The sequence below is a fragment of the Panulirus ornatus genome, chromosome 50 (genome assembly GCF_036320965.1).
Source record: "Panulirus ornatus isolate Po-2019 chromosome 50, ASM3632096v1, whole genome shotgun sequence".
NCBI classification, from domain to species: domain Eukaryota; kingdom Metazoa; phylum Arthropoda; class Malacostraca; order Decapoda; family Palinuridae; genus Panulirus; species Panulirus ornatus.
Genome location: NC_092273.1, coordinates 7,369,506 through 7,391,711, shown reverse-complemented (window position 1 = coordinate 7,391,711; position 22,206 = coordinate 7,369,506). Strand labels below are relative to the sequence as shown.

Sequence of the window (22,206 nt, the reverse complement as noted above, 5' to 3'; positions counted from 1 at the left end):
TTGTACAAGCTTTCAATATCTTCCCTTTGCAGGATGGTAGAAATATTATTTCAGTTTAGAGGATTACAGTGAATAATTCTAAGTATCTATCCATATCTCTGATGCCCGTTCCCTCCTGAAACTTCCATCAAGGGATGGCCAGGAAAAATAGGCTCACTTATCCACCCTTACGTGCCTCCCTTGCATACACAATTCCATAAATTCTTCCCCCATTTCTGTAAACTGCATAACTGTATGTTGTGAATGGGTATTTAGTCTGGTTCATACTTGGAGTCAAAATACAAAGTCAATAAAACAATGGTCTTGAAAAGGCAAAAAAACATTCTACATATGACCTATATAATAAAATGACACAGGATAAATGGTAAAAATCATGTTTATTATAAACTTGTGAAATGGAGAGAAAGCAGTTAAATAAAGGATTTGAAAAGATTAACAACATTACAGTAATAAACCTCTCTGAAGAGTCAAGCCGATCATCTGAAGAGTTGATCCATCTCTTCAATACAGTCACAACCACAACCAGTAGGACACTCACTGTGGTCACGAAACCACTCCAAAACATGGTATGCATGGCCACCATGACCACAAACCACACAAAAGTTACTGGCACCTGTGGGGAAAAATTGCTACAAAAAACTTTCAACAAATAATACAAGAATAAAGGTTTATGATGGTACAAAATTACAAAGATTTTACTTTACACGCCATACAACACATAAAGCCCACACAAAGATTTGCTGGCAAAGTTGATTAAATACCTGATAAATTTAAGATACTCTGGGAAACTGAACTATGCAATACAAAACAATAAAGTAAATCAGGGGAGCATGCTAAAGCATATGGCTCAACTTCACATAATTGGAGTCATGGGGCTGTAAAATAACATCATATTGATTGGTGTTCCCAGCTCTACCTGCAAGTGGTAACAATGCAATTGAGAAGTCACTTTCAGCAAGGGTTTATCAATGGGAAGGAATGGAAAGGAATACAGTGTCAATGAGCAACTTCTCACCCCACCTCACCTCAAAGGAGTCTACCTTGCATTACTCCCATGTAACACAGGCTTGAATCTACAGGAGCCCCATAAAAGAGGTCCTGGAGTTGAATGAATACCCATCACTTTGATTCCTTACCCTATTACTCTACCACCTACATGAATAAGGGCAGCAAGTCTCCATCGCTGGTTTAACAAGTTTTTGTATGGGGGTATGAATAAAATCCCATTACATTCAATAAAAATACAATCTTTGCTGAGTTAATGGAGATATAGATACAGGTAAATCTATTCTGATTTTAATCATTTTCAACATAACAGGAATTTTTCACAATTCTTAGGTGCTCTTCCAATCAATAACTCAAATTTTTATTCCTGAAGATTTAGACAATAACTTAATGCTATATTTGCAACAGTTTCACCAATACAAAGTATGTTTTGGCAATTGTTTCAAACACTGTTATTCGGTCTCTGCCAGCAAAATATGTTTGGGTGTAAAATCTGCCAAATAAAACCTCAGCAAAAACTACTCCCTGTTGGGCTTATCGAGTTGTCTTGCCATCCAGGTTATGATGTTCCAACCTCTTCCTTTCAATGCTTCTGAATCAACTTAATTTAAAGTACTTAAGAAAGAAATCTTTAGGAGAAGAACACTTAAACACTCAATCTATAACTTGTGTGTGGTATATACATGCTCCTGATCAGTATTTCATAAAATGTTCATTGGATACAAATGCTTATGAACAAAGTAAGGACAAGGAACATACCCTTAACAGCAACATGGCATATTGAACAACTGAAGGAAAAGCGTCGACAATATAAGCACTGTGGACCTTTGGCAGACTGACCACAATGGACGCAATCGGTCTGGAACTCAACTCCCTTGTGTGCTGGTGGCTGGACTTGAAGATACTTCATGATCTGTAAGATATTCATTTAGACATTACATTATACCTCTAAAATGTTAAACAAAGTTCATTTCTTAAAAAGGAACACAAATATCTATATCCATGTTTGCTAACACAGGAAATGGCAATCAAGTATGGAAAAAAGGATGTGTGGATCAGGTGTGTGCTTTGAAAAATGTGTAAGAAATGCTTAGAAAAACAGATGGATTTGTATGTGGCATTTATGGATCTGGAGAAGGCATATGATAGGGTTGATGGAGATGCTTTGTGGATGGTCTTAAATGTATATGGTGCAGGAGGTAAGTTGCTAGAATCAGTGAAAAGTTTTTATCAAGGATGTAAGGCATGTGTAAGAGTAGGAAGAGAGGAGAGTGGTTCCCAGTGAAGGTTGGTCTGTGGCAGGGGTGTGCGATGTCACCATGGTTGTTTAATTTGTTATGGATGGGATGGTTAGGGAGGTAAATGCAAGAGTTTTGATGAGAGGAGTGAGCACGCAGTCTGTTGGGATGAGAGGGCCTAGGAAGTGAATCAGTTGCGTGCTGAAGATGCAGCTCTGGTGGCTGATTCTAGGGAGAAACTGCAGAAGTCTATGACTGAGTTTGGAAAAGTATGAGAAAGGAGAAAGTTGAGAGTAAATGTGAATAAGAGCAATGTCATTAGGTTCAGTTGAGTTGAGAGAAAAGTTAATTGGGATAAAAGTTTGAATGGAGGAACACTGGAGGAAGTGAAGGGTTTTAGATATCCGGGAGTGGACTTAGCAGCAAATGGAACCATGGAAGCAGAAATGAGTCACAGGATGGGGGAGGGGGCGAAGATTTTGAGAGCAATAAAGAATGTGTGGAAGGAGAGAACGTTATCTTGGAGAGCAAAAATAGGTAAGTTTGAAGGAATAGTAGTTCTAACAATATCATAAGGTTGCGAGGCATGGACTTAGATAGGGTCGTACAGAGGAGGGTGGATGTGTTGGAAATGAAATGTTTGAGGACAAAATGTGGTGTGAGGTGGTTTGATTGTGTAAGTAATGAAAGGGCAAGGGAGATGTGTGAAAATAAAAGTGTGGTTGAGAGAGCAGAAGAGGGTGTGTTGAAATGGTTTGGACATATGGGAAGAATCAGAGGAAAAATTGACAAAGACGATATATGTGTCATAGGTGGAGGGAACAAGATGTGGGAGAACAAACTGGAGGTGGAAGGATGGAGTGAAAAAGATTTTGAGCAATCAGGGCCTGAACATACATGAGGGTGAAAGGTCGTGCAAGGAACAGAGAGAATTGGAAGAACGTGGTGTACTGGGGTTGACATGCTGTCAATGGACTGAACCAGGGCATGTGAAATGTCTGGGGTAAACCATGGAAAGGTCTGTGGGGCCTGGATGTGGATGGGGAGCTGTGGTTTCGGTGCATTACACATGACAGCTAGAGACTTAGTGTGAACAAATGTGGCTTTTTTATCAGCTGACAATCAAATAAACAATTTTAACACATTCTACTGCTTTTCTTATATACATATAATCATCATTAATAAACCTAGTGTACATAAATGATTGTACATATTCTGAAGGCTTTAAAGGGACTATCCATCAAAGGTTGCAACTGAAGTTATAGTGGTTCATACTTAGTATGTTACAAAGAATGATTGAGAAATGGTCTACTGGTGTGCAGATCAGTGATACTGGCTATGCAAAGCACTAGTATCTGTAAAATATGAGTGCTGGCAAAGTACCACTGGTAGTGGCAACTAAACCTGCAGACACCAAAATATTGCAACAAGATGTTTTCAAAAAATACATTTAACCAAACTTCACTGATCTACTCTAACGTAGAAAAGCATAAGTAAGTTTGATTAACTGTCCAGCTGGTCAGAATTCATGCTTCATTCTCTTACAAAACTTGGCAACCAAAATAAATAAAATCAAATTGCCCAATTACAAAAAGGAAAAGTCTAGTTAGATTTGGCACAATGATTTTTAAACATAAGTTGACAATCATCAGAGTAATTCAACTTCACCACAAGCAGCTAACTTCCAAAATTTCCCCAGGTGTTATCTATTGCCAGCTTTAATGGTTTCCATCGCTGGAGTTCTTAAAAGATGATGTGGAGTAGCAGTACCAATGAGCCCAATTGTGCTAGGGTACCAGCAATGGAAAAGCACTAAGTCTGGTGTCTATCTTATGTGGAGATAATGAAATAAAAATCAATGATACCCCACTGTTTCTTATCATAACTTTGCATATGTAGCTACTGATACCTTGTGGAATTCTTTGTCCTGCTGATATCTAACAAAATTATTAAATCTTGTACTGAACATGATCTAGCATTTGTACACAATAGCCAATGTAAAGTTACTTTGTACTTTTGTATACTGTATATTGTTTATTATAAAAGGTGGGCGAACACACTTGTGTGTCAGGATGTATGGCCATAATACTAGTAGGGCATGGTGCCATCTTGCTTTTTATAATCTGAGGCTTGATGAGGACTGGGGAAAAATCAGAATAAATTTTCTTTCTAAGATTCATAAATCTAATCAGACATTTCTTCATTGTCATTAAACATGCTCGACTATTGCAACACTTAAAACTTTACTGCTCACCCTTAAATTTTGTCACTGCTATAGTCAATAGTATTATCAGTAAGCTTACTATTGCTTACTGTAACTAGAGTGGCATCTAAGCTTGAAAAACTTTTAAAACTGAGCTGACTGCATGGCATTGACTCTGCTGTGTTATCAGTTTGATGTCATGGACCACTGAACAAATTTATTTGAAAGAGCTAAAATCATCACTTTTTGATTTTTTAACGTAAATGGCCTCAGCAATGACAAAGTTATTACTTGTTACATCTAATTTTTTGTCTGTTTTCCTATTCACAAGAGTGAACTATCAATATGGACCAAATCATCAAAAAGATTTTACTTCATACCAACTGACAGAACTTTTGTTTATCAAACAAAAACATCTCCAAAATTCAGATGTAAATAATGAAAGCATTCTCATGACCTATTCATGACTATGATCATAGGAAATACAAGATGATGTTAACAAAACAAACAAGAGAAACAAAGAATGAAGAATACTTACCATGGCACGCTGTTCTAGTAGACCCCAACGATACAGAATGTCAGCATATGCTCGTTTCATCTCATCAAATTGTTGACTCCGATTACTATCCAGAAACCTTAAAAAACTAGTCTTACTTTTCTGCACATTTCACAAACAAGTACTGACTATTTTCCACATAATCACCCTTCCCATTTTCTACTCTATTTCAAAGATGAGGTAAATCATTTGATCAGGTGCACTTAGAATACTATAAACTATTTAATTAATGATGGTATTATGAAACACTTATTACTTCAAAAAAAAAGTATCACAAAATGAGGCTTGAACTAATTCATCCTAAAGGACATTTACAAGCATAGGGCTTAACAGGCTGAAAACTCAATCAAAACCTGACTTGTTATATGTATATTCTGATTACGAAAGAAACTCATGAAAAGCATACCTAGCAGAACTTTTCTGAAGTGTGTCTGTAGCTTCCAAGGCTGGCAGGTCCACCTCTTGAGAGGGTCTGGCTACTTCTGACAGTGAACCTTCAGAGTTTGATCTGTCATCATGAAAAGCATAGGACTAATGAAAAAAGAAACATACATTTCACCTTTCTATCATGAATTCATTACTATAGTTACCATCACATTGATCAAAATATAATGCTAGCCCAGTCCTCATATCTTACCTGTTATGTTTCACTATGCATGGGCCCCATCCTTCTAAACTCAAACAGTGAATTGTGTTGTAAGGTGATCCACCTGTCTGAAATAATAATTACCAATAACTGTCTGATATAATTAATACATAAATCAATATCTTATTGTAAATGCTATATATTTCTCATATACTAAATCTGGGTATCCAGCTCAACTGATGGAGAATATTCCAAGTTAAATTCATGAACAGCCTACATACTCTTTACAGTGATACTGGAAAAAACAAACCTTAAATACTGGCTGAAAATATTTTGGTTAAAGCAAGCTAAATGCAATAATATTAGCATTCACAGCATAGGTAAATCAAAAGCAAGCTTTGAATAAATTGGTAGTGAATTATAATTCCTTGAGAAAATAGTTTGCAACTTACAAATGCAATCAATGAAAGCTAACTTTTCTTTGCCTAACTTAACCATAAGTGAGTGGTAAATTGTAAAAGAGAAATTGTTTACTATATTTCCCTTTTTCTCAAAAAGGCATAAAAAATGATGGGAGAAGCCATGAAATAAACTGACTATCTCATTCTATCTATAAGTAATATGTTCTGATGCAACAGTTATTTAAGTTCCTTGGTGTTGGTCTTGGTATGAGAATAAAATGACTCATTAATCAAAAAGTCTAGGAAATACAATACTATCCTTAATCAATAATCCAGGACATGGTTTACAAATTATAATCATATCAATCATTATATTTGCCACTTATACAGATATATGAAAAGCCACAATCTTCAACCAAGTAACCAACATATACATGGATAAAAAAGGCATATTACAATTTTCAGTACTAATACTGACAGTTATTTCTGCATTAATCCGGGCATAAATAACAAAATCTGTTCCATAACTATAATCCTTGTAGCACTCAATGCAATATGCCCATTATTTTGTATATTTCTTAAAACTAATAGAGATAAGGCTTCATAAATCAGGTTTGGAATTCAAACAAACAAGCACAGCAAATCCAAGACAAAAAAAATCAAGTAAATTGCACAAATGGAACACAACTGAAAAAGAATTAACACAAGGTCAGGTAAATGGAAATATGGATTAAACTGAAACATAGTGAATTTTGTTCATGCCAGGAACTACAAAAAAAAAGAGTTTGTACAAGGCAGACTTTACTTTTGGGCATTAGAGAGTGTCTTTCAAAAATAGAAAATAACCATTCACTCTTTCTTTCAAATTATTCTAACCAGCTATCAAGGAAAAAGGAATACATATGTATTGCATTAAAAGGGGGACAATTTATGGAAATTACCATACTGCACTATGAGTTTGAAAAAAGAGCAGCAAAGAATCAAGTGCTTTTAGTGTTCTTGTGAAAAAAACTGTGAAAATATCCATTACCAATACACGGAGCATTAATCTATCCTGTACCTATATTGCCAGTTGCAGTAAAACCCACTGTTTTGTGAATGTAGAAACTTCATCTGATAAACACAATAAAACTTCTGTGCTAGACAACAGTATAGCAGCTGTTTCAGCATGCTGGTAATAATCAAGTTATGACAATATAAGATATGATACCCCATATGAATATTTACAGAAGTATCTTACAGAATTTCACACATTAAAAAATTATATGTATTGATGATGGTATTAGAAAAACTACAAACTATATTTCTGGATAAAAAAAAATCATACCAACACTTTAATGGTGATCATACTGGTGCTCTGAAAATCCCATATCTGCAGGATCTCTGCACACTATTTTCATGTCATTAGGTAATCTGTATACAGTCAAGTTACCTAAGAACCCCTTTCTTATAGAAAAAAAAATTAAAATTCAATAAATATCATTGTTTAACTTCAGTAACCTCTAATCACTGATCACCTAACTCCCAATAAATATAGCAAAGACAAAACATATGCACACTGAAATAACTAGAAAAGCATTAAACAACTTCCCTCCCCACTCAGCTTAAACTCTAACTCTCCAGTCATACACTCATCAGAATCTACACTCCCCAGGCAATGTGAGTCATATTTTCTTACCCAAACTATGGACATCACCAATCCCTACACCATTACAAAAACTGTTTCAACATATCCCAAGACCCTTCATGCCCATGATACCACCACTATAATGAAGACACTGAGCACTTACTACTTAATTTCCCTGCACACACAGACATGCACAACATCCATATACTTAATGACCTATAGTCCCATCCAGCAGACATGGCCAATTTCCTGAGTACTGCAGTAGCCTCATACAGATACATACATACATATATTTTCTTTGCTGTAAAAGTTGTCCCAGGAATAGGCAAAAAAAAACAAAATGCCTGTCACTTACAGCTATTCTCTATTCATCATGTATGATGGACCAAAACCACAACCCCCTATCCTCAAACAGGCCTAGCCCTATGTATATGAAGGGAATAGGCATCAGAGATATATATATATATATATATATATGAGATGACCATGATGAGGCCATTCAGCTATGAGTGCCTTCTCAGCAATCATAAGAAAAAGGTTCTGAACTCATCAAAAGTTATTTCTTCCTACAGGGAATGGAGGAGAACAAGAGAAATGAGAAAATGAGAAACACTCACTCCCTTTGGGAATCACAGGCCAAATTCTAACACTGCCCTTTAGATTAAACCAACTATCTGTCCCTAAGGATAGTAGGATCTCATTTTGCACTCCATTGCTACCATTATTTCCTCTTCAAAAACAATCCATATGTCAGTTCAAAGCCAATCTAATAAATACAGACAATCCATTCACTCTTACTAAACCCTGAACTACACTAAAATTAATATGAAAAAGAAAGGAAAGACAGGAGAGGGACCAGAAGAAAAAACAGGCTTCCTCAGTGGCTTCTTCTGTAGGAAGGCAGTGAGTTCAAGACCTGTTTTCTTCCAAAAAAGGAGTCCAGCTTTATATATACCATAAAATGGTTTCAAAGGCTCTTTAACCCATACAGTATGGACTCTGACCAAACTGTAACGATGCTCTTTTGACCAGTTAAGACTATTGAAGGCTGCAGTCTGTAGGCCTATATATCCACCACATTCTGACTGGTTGGACATACTTTATAGGTACTTGTGCAGGCTCTTTTTAAATTCCTCCACAAAACAGTCAACAGTGTTTCTAACATGTACATATATGTATACTGTGGCATTCAAAGTCATTTGCTCCTGTAGTCTATGGGAAAAGAGAGGGAGGATATTTCCCTTCTAAATCTAGTATATTTAATTACATTCAAAAGTTTTAGATTCCAGTTTTCAAACTGGAAAATAAGCAGCCAAGGCACGTAATATTGAAGGAAGGTCATCCTGCTGTAGTTACCTAACTGAAGCTATCAAAAGGTGCTGTAACAGCATTCAGTAGCAGAGACAACAATATAATGACAAAGAAAACCCAGAAGAAAAAACATTCACCTTCAACATGGCACTCAAACCAAAAATACACTAAAGAACAATTTCATGATTATAAAAACACTGAGATACACAAAACAGACAAAAAAGGAGCAATAGGCCCAGTGCTTGTAAAGAAACCTAGATTCACTGAACCCTTCACATGAAAAATACCTTTACCGAAGGGAATTACCTAACCCTTTATTCTCCTCAATTAATGATGAAGGCAATGATAAAAAGGGACTTAGTTTTGCTGAAGAGAATTGAAAAAACAAGGTGAAAATGATGATATAAGCCAAAGGTTATTGCCAAAGTAAATGCAGAACACAGGTAATGGAAGGTTCGGCTGTGTTCATTAAATCTGGACCTGAGCTCATAGCATTAACTTTGCTCCTTATGAAGAACGAGCAATAAGCTGGCTGAAGACAGTCATGAAGAAAGTTGGAACAGTGACATCAATACATTTCTACTAACTAGAAAATAATAATTTTTTTTCTACTGTATCAAGATAAAGGAACTAGAGATGCTAAAGATATATATATATGTGGAATAAGCTTCCAAAGCATAGCTGGTGGAGTACATTGGAGAGCTGTGCTTGCCCAAATTTTGAAAGAAACACTGAAACCCATGTAGGATAGTAAAAGGGAAGCCTCGCTGAGAGTGACTTTTCACCTCCATCATAACACAAGCAGGCAGTCTGGTAATGCCCACTAAATGGAGTGAAAATATAATATCAAGAAAGTTATAGTATATTAAGACATCTAAAGGATAAGATTATTGTAAAACTGTTAAACCCACAAGTCAAGACAGTCATCTACATCAATAAAATACAGCTTGTGTTTTCACGATCAGATAAAGAGATAAAGCTGGTTAACAATATACAATCTTTAACATTTATTGATCAGTGACATATTAATGGTAAAGCTGGTTAACAGTTTACAATTTTGCTTTTATTTATGAATAAATTTATATTCACTGAATGAAAGCATCTAACATTGATCAAGATAGGGGACACCTTTATTTTTGAGAAGATACTAAGTGTAATCACATCTAAGCTATAAGAATGATGAAAATTCTTTAGTTAAATTACATACATTCTTCACCTATGCTAAAGGCCTTCCATACAGACTTTCTCAATAAATAGTGAAAAGGGTGTAATTCAAAATATGCAAAAAAGCAGATTTCATATTAGAGATTTCTTTATAAACTGCTTTACAAAAAAGTCTAAATTGATATAAAGTAATCAAATAAGGATAAGATACAGCTAATGTTATCTTTACTTAAAATTCCTTCCTATGTGTTTTCATCTAAGACTAGGTAGAAAACACCTTTAATGCTCTCACTGTACTAGAAATGAGTGGTATTAAAGTGGATTCTACATTTTCAAACTTTCTTAAGGCTTACTTTATGTTCATCTGAAACATAAGAGATATTACTAATGATATTCCTTTAGATTTAGCATAAAATTTTTACTCACAGCTGCTTATGATAATAAATAATAGATAATTTGCGCTACCTCGCGTTTGCGAGGTAGCGCAAATTGTGTCTGTATCATGCAACAATTACAGACCTACAAGATGCTCTTAAATCTTTTATTCTAAAATTTACACTATTGGAAACAAGAAAGATATGCTTTCATAACCATGTAAGTGGTGCAATAATTTCTTATCACCCATTACTAAATTCTTAAGTTCACTGAAACTATATACATCAAAAGATATGTTAGGTTATAAAGTTTTTTGGAAAACAATTAGAAAGTACAAAGTATTCTGTATTAATGGGTTCAAAAAGACATAAAACATTAGGAAAAGAAGCACTGTAAAATGTACTATGAAAACAGAATGCAAGTGTGAGATGCTACTTGTTGGGAACTTCTTCATACAGTTATCATATGATTAGGGAACAGAAAATGCATAAGAGAACAATAATTTGTTTGAGGTCTGGATGAGACATGTATAAACTTCAATTCTGTCACCATATTTCTAGGGATGATTTGGTGCATACAGCCTCTCATTTAACCCATAAAAATCCCCAAATCATGTCCACTGTGATTTAAGAAACTTGGTCTTCCAAGCCAATAAAGCTGCTTCTTATGTTTTCATTTCATAAACAAAACACAAAACTGATTCTTCATATGAGACCAAAGTCTGTCAATGTATATTAAATTCATCTTAGGATATCCTACATCACCAAAGTTTCTTTCAGTGAAAATTGTCCCTCTCAATGTTGAAATCTGATCAGATGTCTCTGCTTTCCTTCACTCTGGTAGGGATAAACACTGTGACCTTATCTATAACAAAATGCAGTTTCTAAATTCTGCTCCATTCTAATATCACTTTCGTTTCCTCCACACTAAATCAACATTAAACTGGTATTTTCCAAACTGAAGGCTAGTACAAGAAAAATGAGTCATAACAATTATGTACATGTGTATATATGTATATGTCAGTGTATACAAATATATGTATATGTTGAAATGTATAGGTATGTATATAAGCGTGTGTGCATGTTTACCAAATGGTGTCCTAGCTACGTCTCTTCGTTGTATATCAACTGACTTATATTTCTCTCTTGTGTCTCACCTGATGATGTGATTATTACACAAAAGTGCACTGGGGAACTCATCATTTTTCATTTTCCCCATAGGACTCATAGGAATATATATGTGTGTGTGTGTGTGTGTGTGTGTGTGTGTGTAGGAGCCATTCTTCATTTGTTTCCTGGCGCTACCTTGCTGACGTGGGAAACGGCCATCAAGTATAATCAAAATATATATATGTAGGTCCATATGAAACAAAGAGTACATATATCCTAGTTCAGTGAAAGAATGTAAAAAAGGCATGTCACACCACATTAAGTTTAAGAACAATGTCTTTCCTTGTCTACAGGGGCTTGCAAGTTAACAGTATTAGAGAGGGCAGTGGAAGCAGTTAATAAGTTTGTCAGCCCTGGAATATCCTATATCCAGTCAGTCCCTTGTAATGCTTTCTAGAAAACTCCACTTCTGAAACACATATCCTCTTTGACAGCCTTTGCACGCTTATTCTCTCCATACATCAAAGCCATTTCAGCACATCCTGTTCAGATATCTCAACTAACCAACCAGCTCTTATTACCACATCTTTCTTGAACCTTATCATTTTCAGTAAACTAGTACGAAAAAAATATCATACTTGTCACTGGACTCTAACTGTGTGAGGATATACCACAAGTGAAAAGTCACTAGTGAGGTTGTATCATTGGGAGTACAATCTTGTCAAGAAATTCTCATTCCAAACAAGTCCATCATTTCTCTGCTACTGTAAGTAATGCAGTTTTGGGCTGCAGGAACCTTGGAAAGTTAGCTCTGGATAACACCAGGATTTCTAAGACAAGGGTTTTGGGCAATTACAAATACAAACAGATTACCACTCAATTTAGAACAACTCATACTGAGGGTTTATGTGAGATTATTACAAAAGGAAAAAGGGAAACGAGAACTAAAATTTCAAGTAAAAATAAGCAGAAACAGGCTTTGTATGAAGGGCTTGTGGATTGTGAGAGTTGACATTAAGGGACTGCAAAGAATGCAAAAATACAATATGAAAATGAGAGCAACCATTTCTTTCGTATTATCTACTGAGCATGGGTGTATAGGGTAAAGCAGCCCAATCCACATAACAAAAGGAAACACCTTTAGTACGGTCAATCAGTCTGGATGCTAAATGAGCAGGGATTCATTAATCTTCTCCATAAAAATTCAATAGATCTCAGCAACACAATGTCTATGCAAGGACACTGCTTAGTTCCATTCATGAGACTCCATATTTAGTGATGATACAAAGCCCTAAGAATTAGCATAGCTGTTAAGCAAAGGGCAGTTTACTCCTCCAGAGCTATATGCTTCTATATTAGCTTTACCATGACATTACCTTACCACCCCGGAGTAGGCTAAGGCGATCCAACTTAGCCCATACAAACGATTGTCTCCGAGATCGCTTCAGAGATCCATAATCAGGAATATGCTGTTAGGGAGACCCAATAACGAAAAGTGAAATAAAAGATGATAATACATCAACCACAAATGCAAGGCATGATCCTATCACATTATTCAACAATTGCAATATACACTAAAACATGTAAAGAATATGGTAGTAAAACTCAGCAATAAATATAAATGCATGGGTAGACAGAAGGAAGGTCTAAAGAAACAATTACAGTACAACCACTCAAATCCAGCACCCTTAGGGCATAGCAGTTGCTGGTTTCTGGAAATTCCTAATTTTTGGAAACCTACAGAGGGGTCTGGTTGCTAGTCTTTAAGGGAAATACATGGGACAAAATGATGAAGTCACACAACCTAAGAATGACTAAAATAAGCCATTATAAACAACAAGCTGAAAGTATGGGGGACCAGAGTGCCACACAACAGAGGTGGCCATACGGACCAAGAAGTACAACCACAAGACCTAAAATTCTGGTAGAATGCCTGGATCTTACACCAGTTACTCCTAAAATGGGACAATGGACTGAAAAAAAAGGGTTAAAAAAAAAGCTAGCTTTCAGGGACCAGCTTTAGGAATGCCAGATTTGAGAGGTTTAAGTACAAAAACCTACACAAGAGTAAACTTCAGTCATTAACTAGCCTACCTGGATATCATTCCACACTGAATCTAAATATTTTCTATCCAAAGAAGACTCCTTTCCATTTTGGGGGTTTTACCCCTTTAAAGATAACATATTTTTTAGATTCTTACATATTCCACTTCAAACATGATCTGTTGTATACACACCAGGAAATGTGGTTATCATAAAACATTATCTGGAAATCAATATTCAACTAATATTTTGGTTCAAGAAATCCAATTAAGTAACAAATCAACATACCAAACTTTCAGGCATCTGCAGATCTAAAGCTGTTGCTATCATCCACTTTTTACTTATTCAAAGTAAGCGATATGAAGAAACAGAATATGACACAAACTGGTTATCATACTTTTACTTTCAGAAGTGACATCTCCAAAGGTACTATTTAATCCTTTTGGTTGCACTGGTGTAAAAGGACTCAGTCAGTAAAATAAAGTGGCAGCTGACACAAAACATTGTGAATACATATTTTCACACATAATATTGTACAGTTTTCCATTTAACCCTTAAACAGTAGTAGAACTGCCTCCATGATCCATCACCATAGGATAGGAAAAAAAATGAACTTTTTTCCTTGCAGAATATGTCTACATTACCCTTTACAACAGAAAATACCAAAAAAAAGTATATCTATTTATAAAAAAAGTATTACACTTTTTTCTATGTTGGCATGGAAGGGTGTTGAGAGGATATGGGAAAGCCTATACTGGTGGCAGGGATGCTCTTCATCTAAATATGTACACAACAATTCAGGGTTTTTCCAGGCATAATAGCATCCCATGTACACCCAATCACATTTCACAATTCAAACTTTTCTTTCTATGGCATAATTTCACATTATTTTTTTTTTACACATTAAACATGTTTATATATTTCCACAAACAGAAATCTATGAATAAATGAGCAAATAACTTCATTTTTCAATAAATAACAACACTCATAATGCAGAATCTGTTTCTTTTATTCTAAATAAAAGCTACAATAGTGAGCCTCAACAATGAGCTTCCCGTCCAGATGACACAAGCACTCGTAGAGGGACGCCTCATTGAACACTCAAGATGCATTCCTGGAGAAAGCTCTTTCAATGAATCAGTTTTCAAAAGCATCACTATAACATGTGCAACAATGAAAGCACTACTTTCTATCTATGAGTAATTCCATTTTCCCCTCCAAAGTGATACTTTTGCTCATCACTTTTGATGAATTTCCAGCACTATCACATGCAAACCTTTTTCCAGATCTGTTCACAAATACCCTTGAAAATGACGAATTTAGAGAAAGAGAGGGAAAAAATGAACATTCATGTGTATATGATGCATTCAAGCATATGTTTGAAGAGTAAATCAGCTAAATTTTACAAAAAAAGCAAAGAACTCTATAGTGAATCAACTTTCAAAAGGTATCCTTGTACACTCTCTTCAATGTCCTGTCGGTGATAAACATGCATGATATTTTTTCTAGCTGTGGTAGTATGCTGCTAATGACATCTATAGAAATTATGGAAACAAGCATAAGCTGAGATTTTAAACTGAGGAGGAAGGTTCTCATTCATCAATGTGATTATGAGAGTCAGGCTATAAGGTTTGTCACAACACAAAATGGGATATCTGACCCTGTTAATGCTACTGGCATCAATCTACCAATACACAGCAAGGTGGGACTAGCATCAGTTTATGCACATAATTTCCCAACACATGGTGAATTCCACATGCATTGTAAGTTCTGTTGGCTGGGCACGGATGGCAACCCAAAGACCGAATCGCTGGACCCGCCTGGAGGCCTCAGTAACCTGCTAGTGACCACAGTGAGTGGTTATGTGCCTTTTCATGGGATTTGCCTCTTCTGTGATATCCACTGCCTTTAACACCTACAAACACCCCCACACAACCAGTATTTAGGATTGGCAAATCTGGTAAATACTTTAATGTGTTTTTCCTGAATAACAAAATCTAATCCCTTGATGCTTAAATAAAACAGAATGGTTTTGATAGCTTTTAGGCACCTTTAAAAAAAAGAGAAGAAACAAATAGTTAATATAAACTTCCATACTTAGGATTGGCCTGCCTAGTAGATAATGAGATTTGCTTAAACTAAGGATAAATGAAGTCTTTCTTCTTTGGAGAAAAAAAAAAAAGCTTTTACACTTTTTGAGCAGCTTTCCATAAACAAAAACTATTTCATGGACAATGAGGGAGGCTGAAGAAATCAAATGTGCACCAAAAGGGGTTAAGGGCTTAAAGTGAATGATGCAGAAAGATACGAAAAAAATGTATCTACCGAAAGACATACAATCTCTCTCTCTCTCTCTCTCTCTCTCTCTCTCTCTCTCTCTCTCTCTCTCTCTCTCTCTCTCTCTTTCTCCCCCTCGAAATACTGACTTCTACCAAGACCCATGATAATGGATACCTTGCTGAGTTACAGATGGGAGATTGTTTCTTTCTCACAGCAGAAGTTGTAACTTATTGGCAAAATTGTAAAAGAAAGTTCTGGAAAACTTCTGCAAAAGGTCAGGTTAGATTTTCCTGAACTGCTCTTATAAATAAATAGGTATATTCACGAGTAGGGAACTGAATTTTGGCCTCATAGATAAAAGCCATGTCCTAACCAAGGGCCGACATGGGGCAATATTTATTGCCAAAGAAAGTCTTACAGAAGAGAGTTCACCTTGTTGCAATCAGGCAACTACAGCTACCAACATATGGTGCTGCAACTCCACCAAACATCAATAACCCAATACAAAGATCTGATAATTACAGTAGATATCAAAAGCCACCTGAATATGACTTGGGAAGAAAAAACAACTGAACAACTTAATACCATTTTACACACTAAGATACACACAAGAAACTGAAGAAATAGAATATGAAGCCCACTGCTAGTAAACAAACCTGGATCACGTGGGCCCTTTATTGACACAGATTCATATCTTAACGGAACAATTTAACCATTTGTTCCTCCCACCACATAAGAAAAGCAAATATACTATGTTGAATAAACAGGTGCAAAAAAAGTCATACATGGAATAAAACAGGCATGAAATGAAGACATAAGTCAGAGGCTGTTACCAAGCTGAGCAGAAAGTAGGTAATGGATTAGGTTTATTTGCCATTTCTCAATTCAAAATCATGATGTAAGCCTTGTTCTTTGAAAGGAGATAGTGGTGAACATGCAGGGTTCTTCTGTCCTAAGAAACACATGGTAGTGTTATCCACAGGTTATTATTGTGATTTTACCTTTTATTCTACAAGAAAGGATGGTTTTCTCATTTCCTTTATCCACTAGCCTCCTCTGTACCAAGAAACAACTTTAAGTTCTGGTACCATTTTCATAGCATTTATATTTTCAACTGATCAATGCTTACTATGAGCTATTTGGGCAAAACAATGACACAGTAGGCTTTCCACATGCTATCACAAATTAAAACTTGTTCTCTAAATGCACGAGAAGAAAGGTATTTTCTGGTGATAAAAGAGAATGAAATGTAGTTTGTAGATATAAGCCCTGAGAGAAGTACTGCTGCCCCAACTTAGGAGTGCTCAAGTAATGCATGGAACCACATTCAAATCTACGTCAGGACTGCCCGTCTTATTTTCTGTCTCATTAAGCTATGTTACTGTGATAATAACATTGCAAATCACTAAATGTTGATGGTGATTTGAAGTTGGAGGAGAAATGTAGGGGAGCGGAACACAGACATGATGTTATGGGAACCAACACTAAAACTTAACCATCAGGAGTGAACACTTTAAGAGTCATAAGTTTATCGGCTGGAAAGGGAGAAACAAAAAAATATGAAGCCTGAGTATCTACTTAAAATTCACAGTCTCTCTCATCTTCTCTTCTGTTCACTTTTATATTTGGTCCCATAAAAGAGGGTATAGGATATAATGAATATATTCTTTTAACTTTTTCCCCTCTTCTTCATGTTTCATTTAAGGCTGAAATGTCCTCTGGTGTGTTCCTACGATGTCCCTCATATAAATACTAGTTCTTTCATTCAGAAATAAAGATTATGCCAAAATTGTGTACTCACTAAGACTGCTCTGCACACAGCAGTTCACCATGTACTGTATATACCATAATACATAACAATGAGTATCTTCCTCAGGCAAAATGCAGTGACATAAATCTTATGGCACTTCCACAAACAACAATGTGACAAGATCCCTACTTGCCTAGACACAACAAGGCTTCACTCAGTTCTGGACTTATGCATTCAAGAATTTTGAAAGTTACATTTTCAAATTGCTGTTGTGATAATTACCTTTCTTGCTGTTTACGATAAAGCAGCAACATGCACTAAACTATGAATTGTCGTCAAGGACCTTAGACTGGTTAGCAAGCTATTCCTATCAATTATGTCATTAGCCTGCTTAATGATTAATGAGTATCAGCATTATACAAGCACTTGTGTAAGATGTTATGGGAACCAACACTAAAACTTAACCATCAGGAGTGAACACTTTAAGAGTCATAAGTTTATCGGCTGGAAAGGGAGAAACAAGAAAATATGAAAGATTAGCACAAGCCTGTTTAGTTACCACACTGAAAAACATTCACATAAAATTCCCCAACAAGCAACAAAAAGGGAATCTGATAATTTCATATAAATAAGTACATGTTATAGAAAGCTAAGAGAGACATCATTAGGCCAGAACATGCAAGCAGGACATACCTTACGCCAAAAACGGTCCAGCAAGAGATGCTAAAAGAAAGATTTATAATGGTAAATGACGATTCTTGGATATTGTAATAACTCAAGTTCTAAATGAATATATATAAAAATACAGTATTAAGGATATCATATGAAACTTCCAACAAAAGTACTGTAGAATTTCAAATCTCCTGAACTTAAAATGAGTAAAGCTAAATAATTATCATGCTGGAGCGTCATAAGCTTGCATTTTCTATTCTATTATCTAGCATTTAACAATACATCAGGAACACAGCAGTAGCTTCCAGAAGACAGCTACCCATATCCAATGAATGGAAACTTTCACCAGTTTACACTGCTGTACTGTAAAATCATAAAAGAAAAATCAAGATGACCTATACTTATTCTATATAGAAATTACAATCAGGAACTTGAAACACTGTACCTAGTGTAGATAATTCCTTTGACAATAGTAATTTGTCTCCCTGGTAGACATCTGAGTTCCACTTTACAATATTCAAAGACTGTTACTTGAGAGGAAATGTGCCTTACCACAATATTTTTTAACTGCAACTATCAAAGTAAGTTTTCAGTATCAAGCTGGAGTGTACAAAATTCTCAGCCCTTTAGTAATTGTTCTTTTCCATGTTATACCAAATCGTGTATGCCAGGGGGTTGACTACTTTTCTGTGCAAAATTCACAAAATTATAATTTCATACACTACAGCATGTAAAGATGATGGATTATCTTCAAAAGCATAATGGATTATCTTCATAAGCGTAATGGATTATCTGCATGAGCATGATGAACAGATGTTCATTATGCTTATCAAGAGCAAAGGTCAGTTATAAATAAGAAACACCTAAGGGTGACTCACGGTGGATGAAGTACTTATCATAAGCCTAACTGATTAAACTGCAAAGTAACAAACAAACAATGGTCTCATTTGTAAACAACTGCTCTCTACCTGATATGTGTAATATCCTGAAAATAGATCCTTCTATCCATAGCCATGCTCCAGAATTACATTATCAGAAGAAAAAAAACTGAGAAATAAAATAAATAATCAAGGTAATCCATTAGCTTGTATCCAACTACACCCAATGCCTTGAAACTCTTTAATCTAAGCTATGATTGAGCTAAGCCAATACATGCCTCCACAAATATAATCAACATATATAGGTAACCTAGAATTCATTCCAAACCCAAAACTTTTGTTACTAAAATCAACAATATCAGTAACAACACTTGCAGTAAGATGCTTAATTAAGATTCCTAATAAAGAAATCCAAGGAGAATTTAAAGCTTATTCTTAATATCATTCCGATCCTTCCAAAGCATGTGAAGAACAGCAGAGTTGTTTGCATCAGCTCGATGACTAACCAAGTCACAAGGTAATAAATCTTAATTTCCAACAAGGGATAACTCAAATTGAGAATTTGACATATACGGTATACTGTGTGATTCAACATCAAATACATAAGCCAAGAGAAAACTCTCAACTATCAAAAGATCGATGTTTGAAAGAAATTCCTCATAAACAAGGAAAAGCAGGCATTATAACTACATCCTGAATGCAGATTTCCAGGTTCAAATGATTCATTGTAAAGTTTCCAAGCAGTGACCTTAAAGAACATCCATGAGTTTGTTCTTATCAAAGAAAACAAATGGCTGAAGTTTCATGTAACTACAAGGTTTGCTGGAGAGACACTTGCAATTGCAGGAAAGGGATATTTGGTCCACTATGAAAGTAACATCTAGTCTGACACTTTTTACAGCTATAAATAACATGAATTACATGAGATGTCTTTAAGAGAGAGTCAATTCCTGTATGTGGAGAAAACATGACGTATATTTCACCGCAACATTCTATCCTGGTAGTGGATCTAGTGAATGTGGATGTCCACAGAAGCATGCCCTTCTCATAATTTGCCAAAAGTACTCAACAGCATCACATGGTAATGCATAATACATTATCATTCCATATTAGTCTTTAAAGGCTGTTTTCCCATTGTTTCATCCAATATTCCTAATGACTTATGCTCTTCTTTTCTTTCCTGTTAGTGTGTAACATTCTCTACTTACATGGTCATCAAAATTAGGGCAAACTTCTTTGGCAAAACATTTTCAATGCCAGATCTTTGACACTCAAGAGGTATGGACAAAGCTCTCAACTGAAATGGGGGGTTAAGGCTCAGAGTAATATACCATGCTCTAAATGTAGAAAAAGACATTTGCAATACATAAACTATAACTGATGTCATATGAAGGAACTAACCAGGATCGTAGAATGTTGAATCATGGTCAGAATACATTTTAGATAAAGAAAAAACAATACAGTCTTGTAACAAATCTAGATGTACATACACAGATGTAAAATATCTAAAATAAACAAAATAACAACATTTCAGCAAAAATTAAATGATGAGATCTAATCACTTACTTGAATAAAGGAAAATTGGATAACTTATGTATCTTTTATACCTAATCATGTTTCCCACCTTCATAAGCCAGAAAAAGGAACTGACCAAGAACAGCTTTATTGGCACACCCAATCTGTACTTGTCATGCCTAACATACTGAAACCAGACTGTATCATCCACAGAAAAGCTCCACAAACTTCCCATAGCTTACCTTAGCCACTTTATATGCCTAAGTTCAGCACAATGACTTGTTCTGCTCCATTTACCAACACTGCTCCAACATTTTCAATCAAATTCATACCTCTCATCTTCTGATTATTCAATTCCTGATATCCCAGCACCTCCATCCATCCACCTTCTCCTTGGTTCCCCTTCCACTTCTAACACAAAAACAGGTAACCTTTTTCAGTTTCTCTTTGTTCAACCACTTCACATTTCCAAAAAATTTCAGTACATCCTGGTTAGCCCTCTCAATCAGACTATGCTCACTAACACCTGTCTCTGAAAAATTCTTTTATTACAGAATCAATCTACTTCGTGCTACACATCCTTACGTTTTAACATCCAGCATATCTAACCTCTTTCTTTCCTTTTATTTGAGGCACAAGATTTGCATCAATAAAACACTGATGAGACTACTCTTACAGACAATGACCATTCCTTTCACATACTGGTTAACATATCCAGGACTCTAACTTCCTTTTCCTCCTTGTGGCTTACTTCAACCCCTATTGTTCCTTAAAATGCTAAGTCCACTCCAAACACCTAAAGCACTCTATTTCCTCCAAGTCCTCATTATCTAAATTCAAACTCAAAGTGCAATGTCTCATCCCCCTCCTTCACCTTACTTTTATGTGAATTATCTTTTAATATCTTCCTTTTATACACACTCTGAAACTTAATAAGCAGCATTTAGAGGTTTTCTTCTCGATTATATCACCAGAAATGTGTTAGGAGTAAAATAATTCATTCATTTCTATTACTCCCCACTCCCAGTACAGTTACAAATCACACTGCTCCAAGACTCTTGCATTCACTTTTCTCACCCCCTTTCCAACAACAGATTGAATGGTCACACCAAAATCATACATAATGAGTTTTGGTTAAATGATCAACCATATGCTGATGATCATTACATCCAACAACATTTGTTATCCAACACATTATTTAAAATGTATGTTACAAACTGCCAACAAAGGATAATCAGTAAACCTAGCAGAACACATACATACATTGCACAATAATATTCCATTTCAAATATCCAAAATGAAAACTGGAGGATGTCATTTACATTCCATCTTTAACCCCTTAATGTCTCCAAACAAATATCTACACAAGCTGGGCAATTCCTCTACACTGATATTTATGCACATAGCTTCACACCTCAATTTCAAGGCATTACTCTGAGCATAGGGGTAGCTGAGGTAGTAGAGTGTAATGAATTCTTCCCACATTATGTCAT

General features: G+C 35.6%; 1 protein-coding gene across 3 annotated transcripts in view; it reads right to left on the bottom strand.

Annotated features, from left to right (window-relative positions):
* Window positions 1–360: 360 nt before the first annotated feature.
* Wdr59 (WD repeat domain 59) overlaps window positions 361–22,206 on the bottom strand; it is a 75,446-nt gene continuing 53,600 nt past the window's right edge. The window contains exons 20-25 of one of the 3 annotated variants that reach the window (XM_071691344.1): window positions 18,342–18,371; window positions 5,640–5,716; window positions 5,409–5,510; window positions 4,985–5,081; window positions 1,765–1,918; window positions 361–613 (exon numbers count right to left, since the gene is read on the bottom strand). In XM_071691344.1, coding sequence (XP_071547445.1) covers window positions 477–613; window positions 1,765–1,918; window positions 4,985–5,081; window positions 5,409–5,510; window positions 5,640–5,716; window positions 18,342–18,371 — 597 coding nt within the window. In that variant the 3' untranslated portion in view covers window positions 361–476. Of the gene's footprint in view, window positions 614–1,764; window positions 1,919–4,984; window positions 5,082–5,408; window positions 5,511–5,639; window positions 5,717–12,951; window positions 13,045–18,341; window positions 18,372–22,206 lie in introns of all 3 variants that reach the window. The other 2 variants (XM_071691343.1, XM_071691345.1) reach the window with 2 other exon arrangements.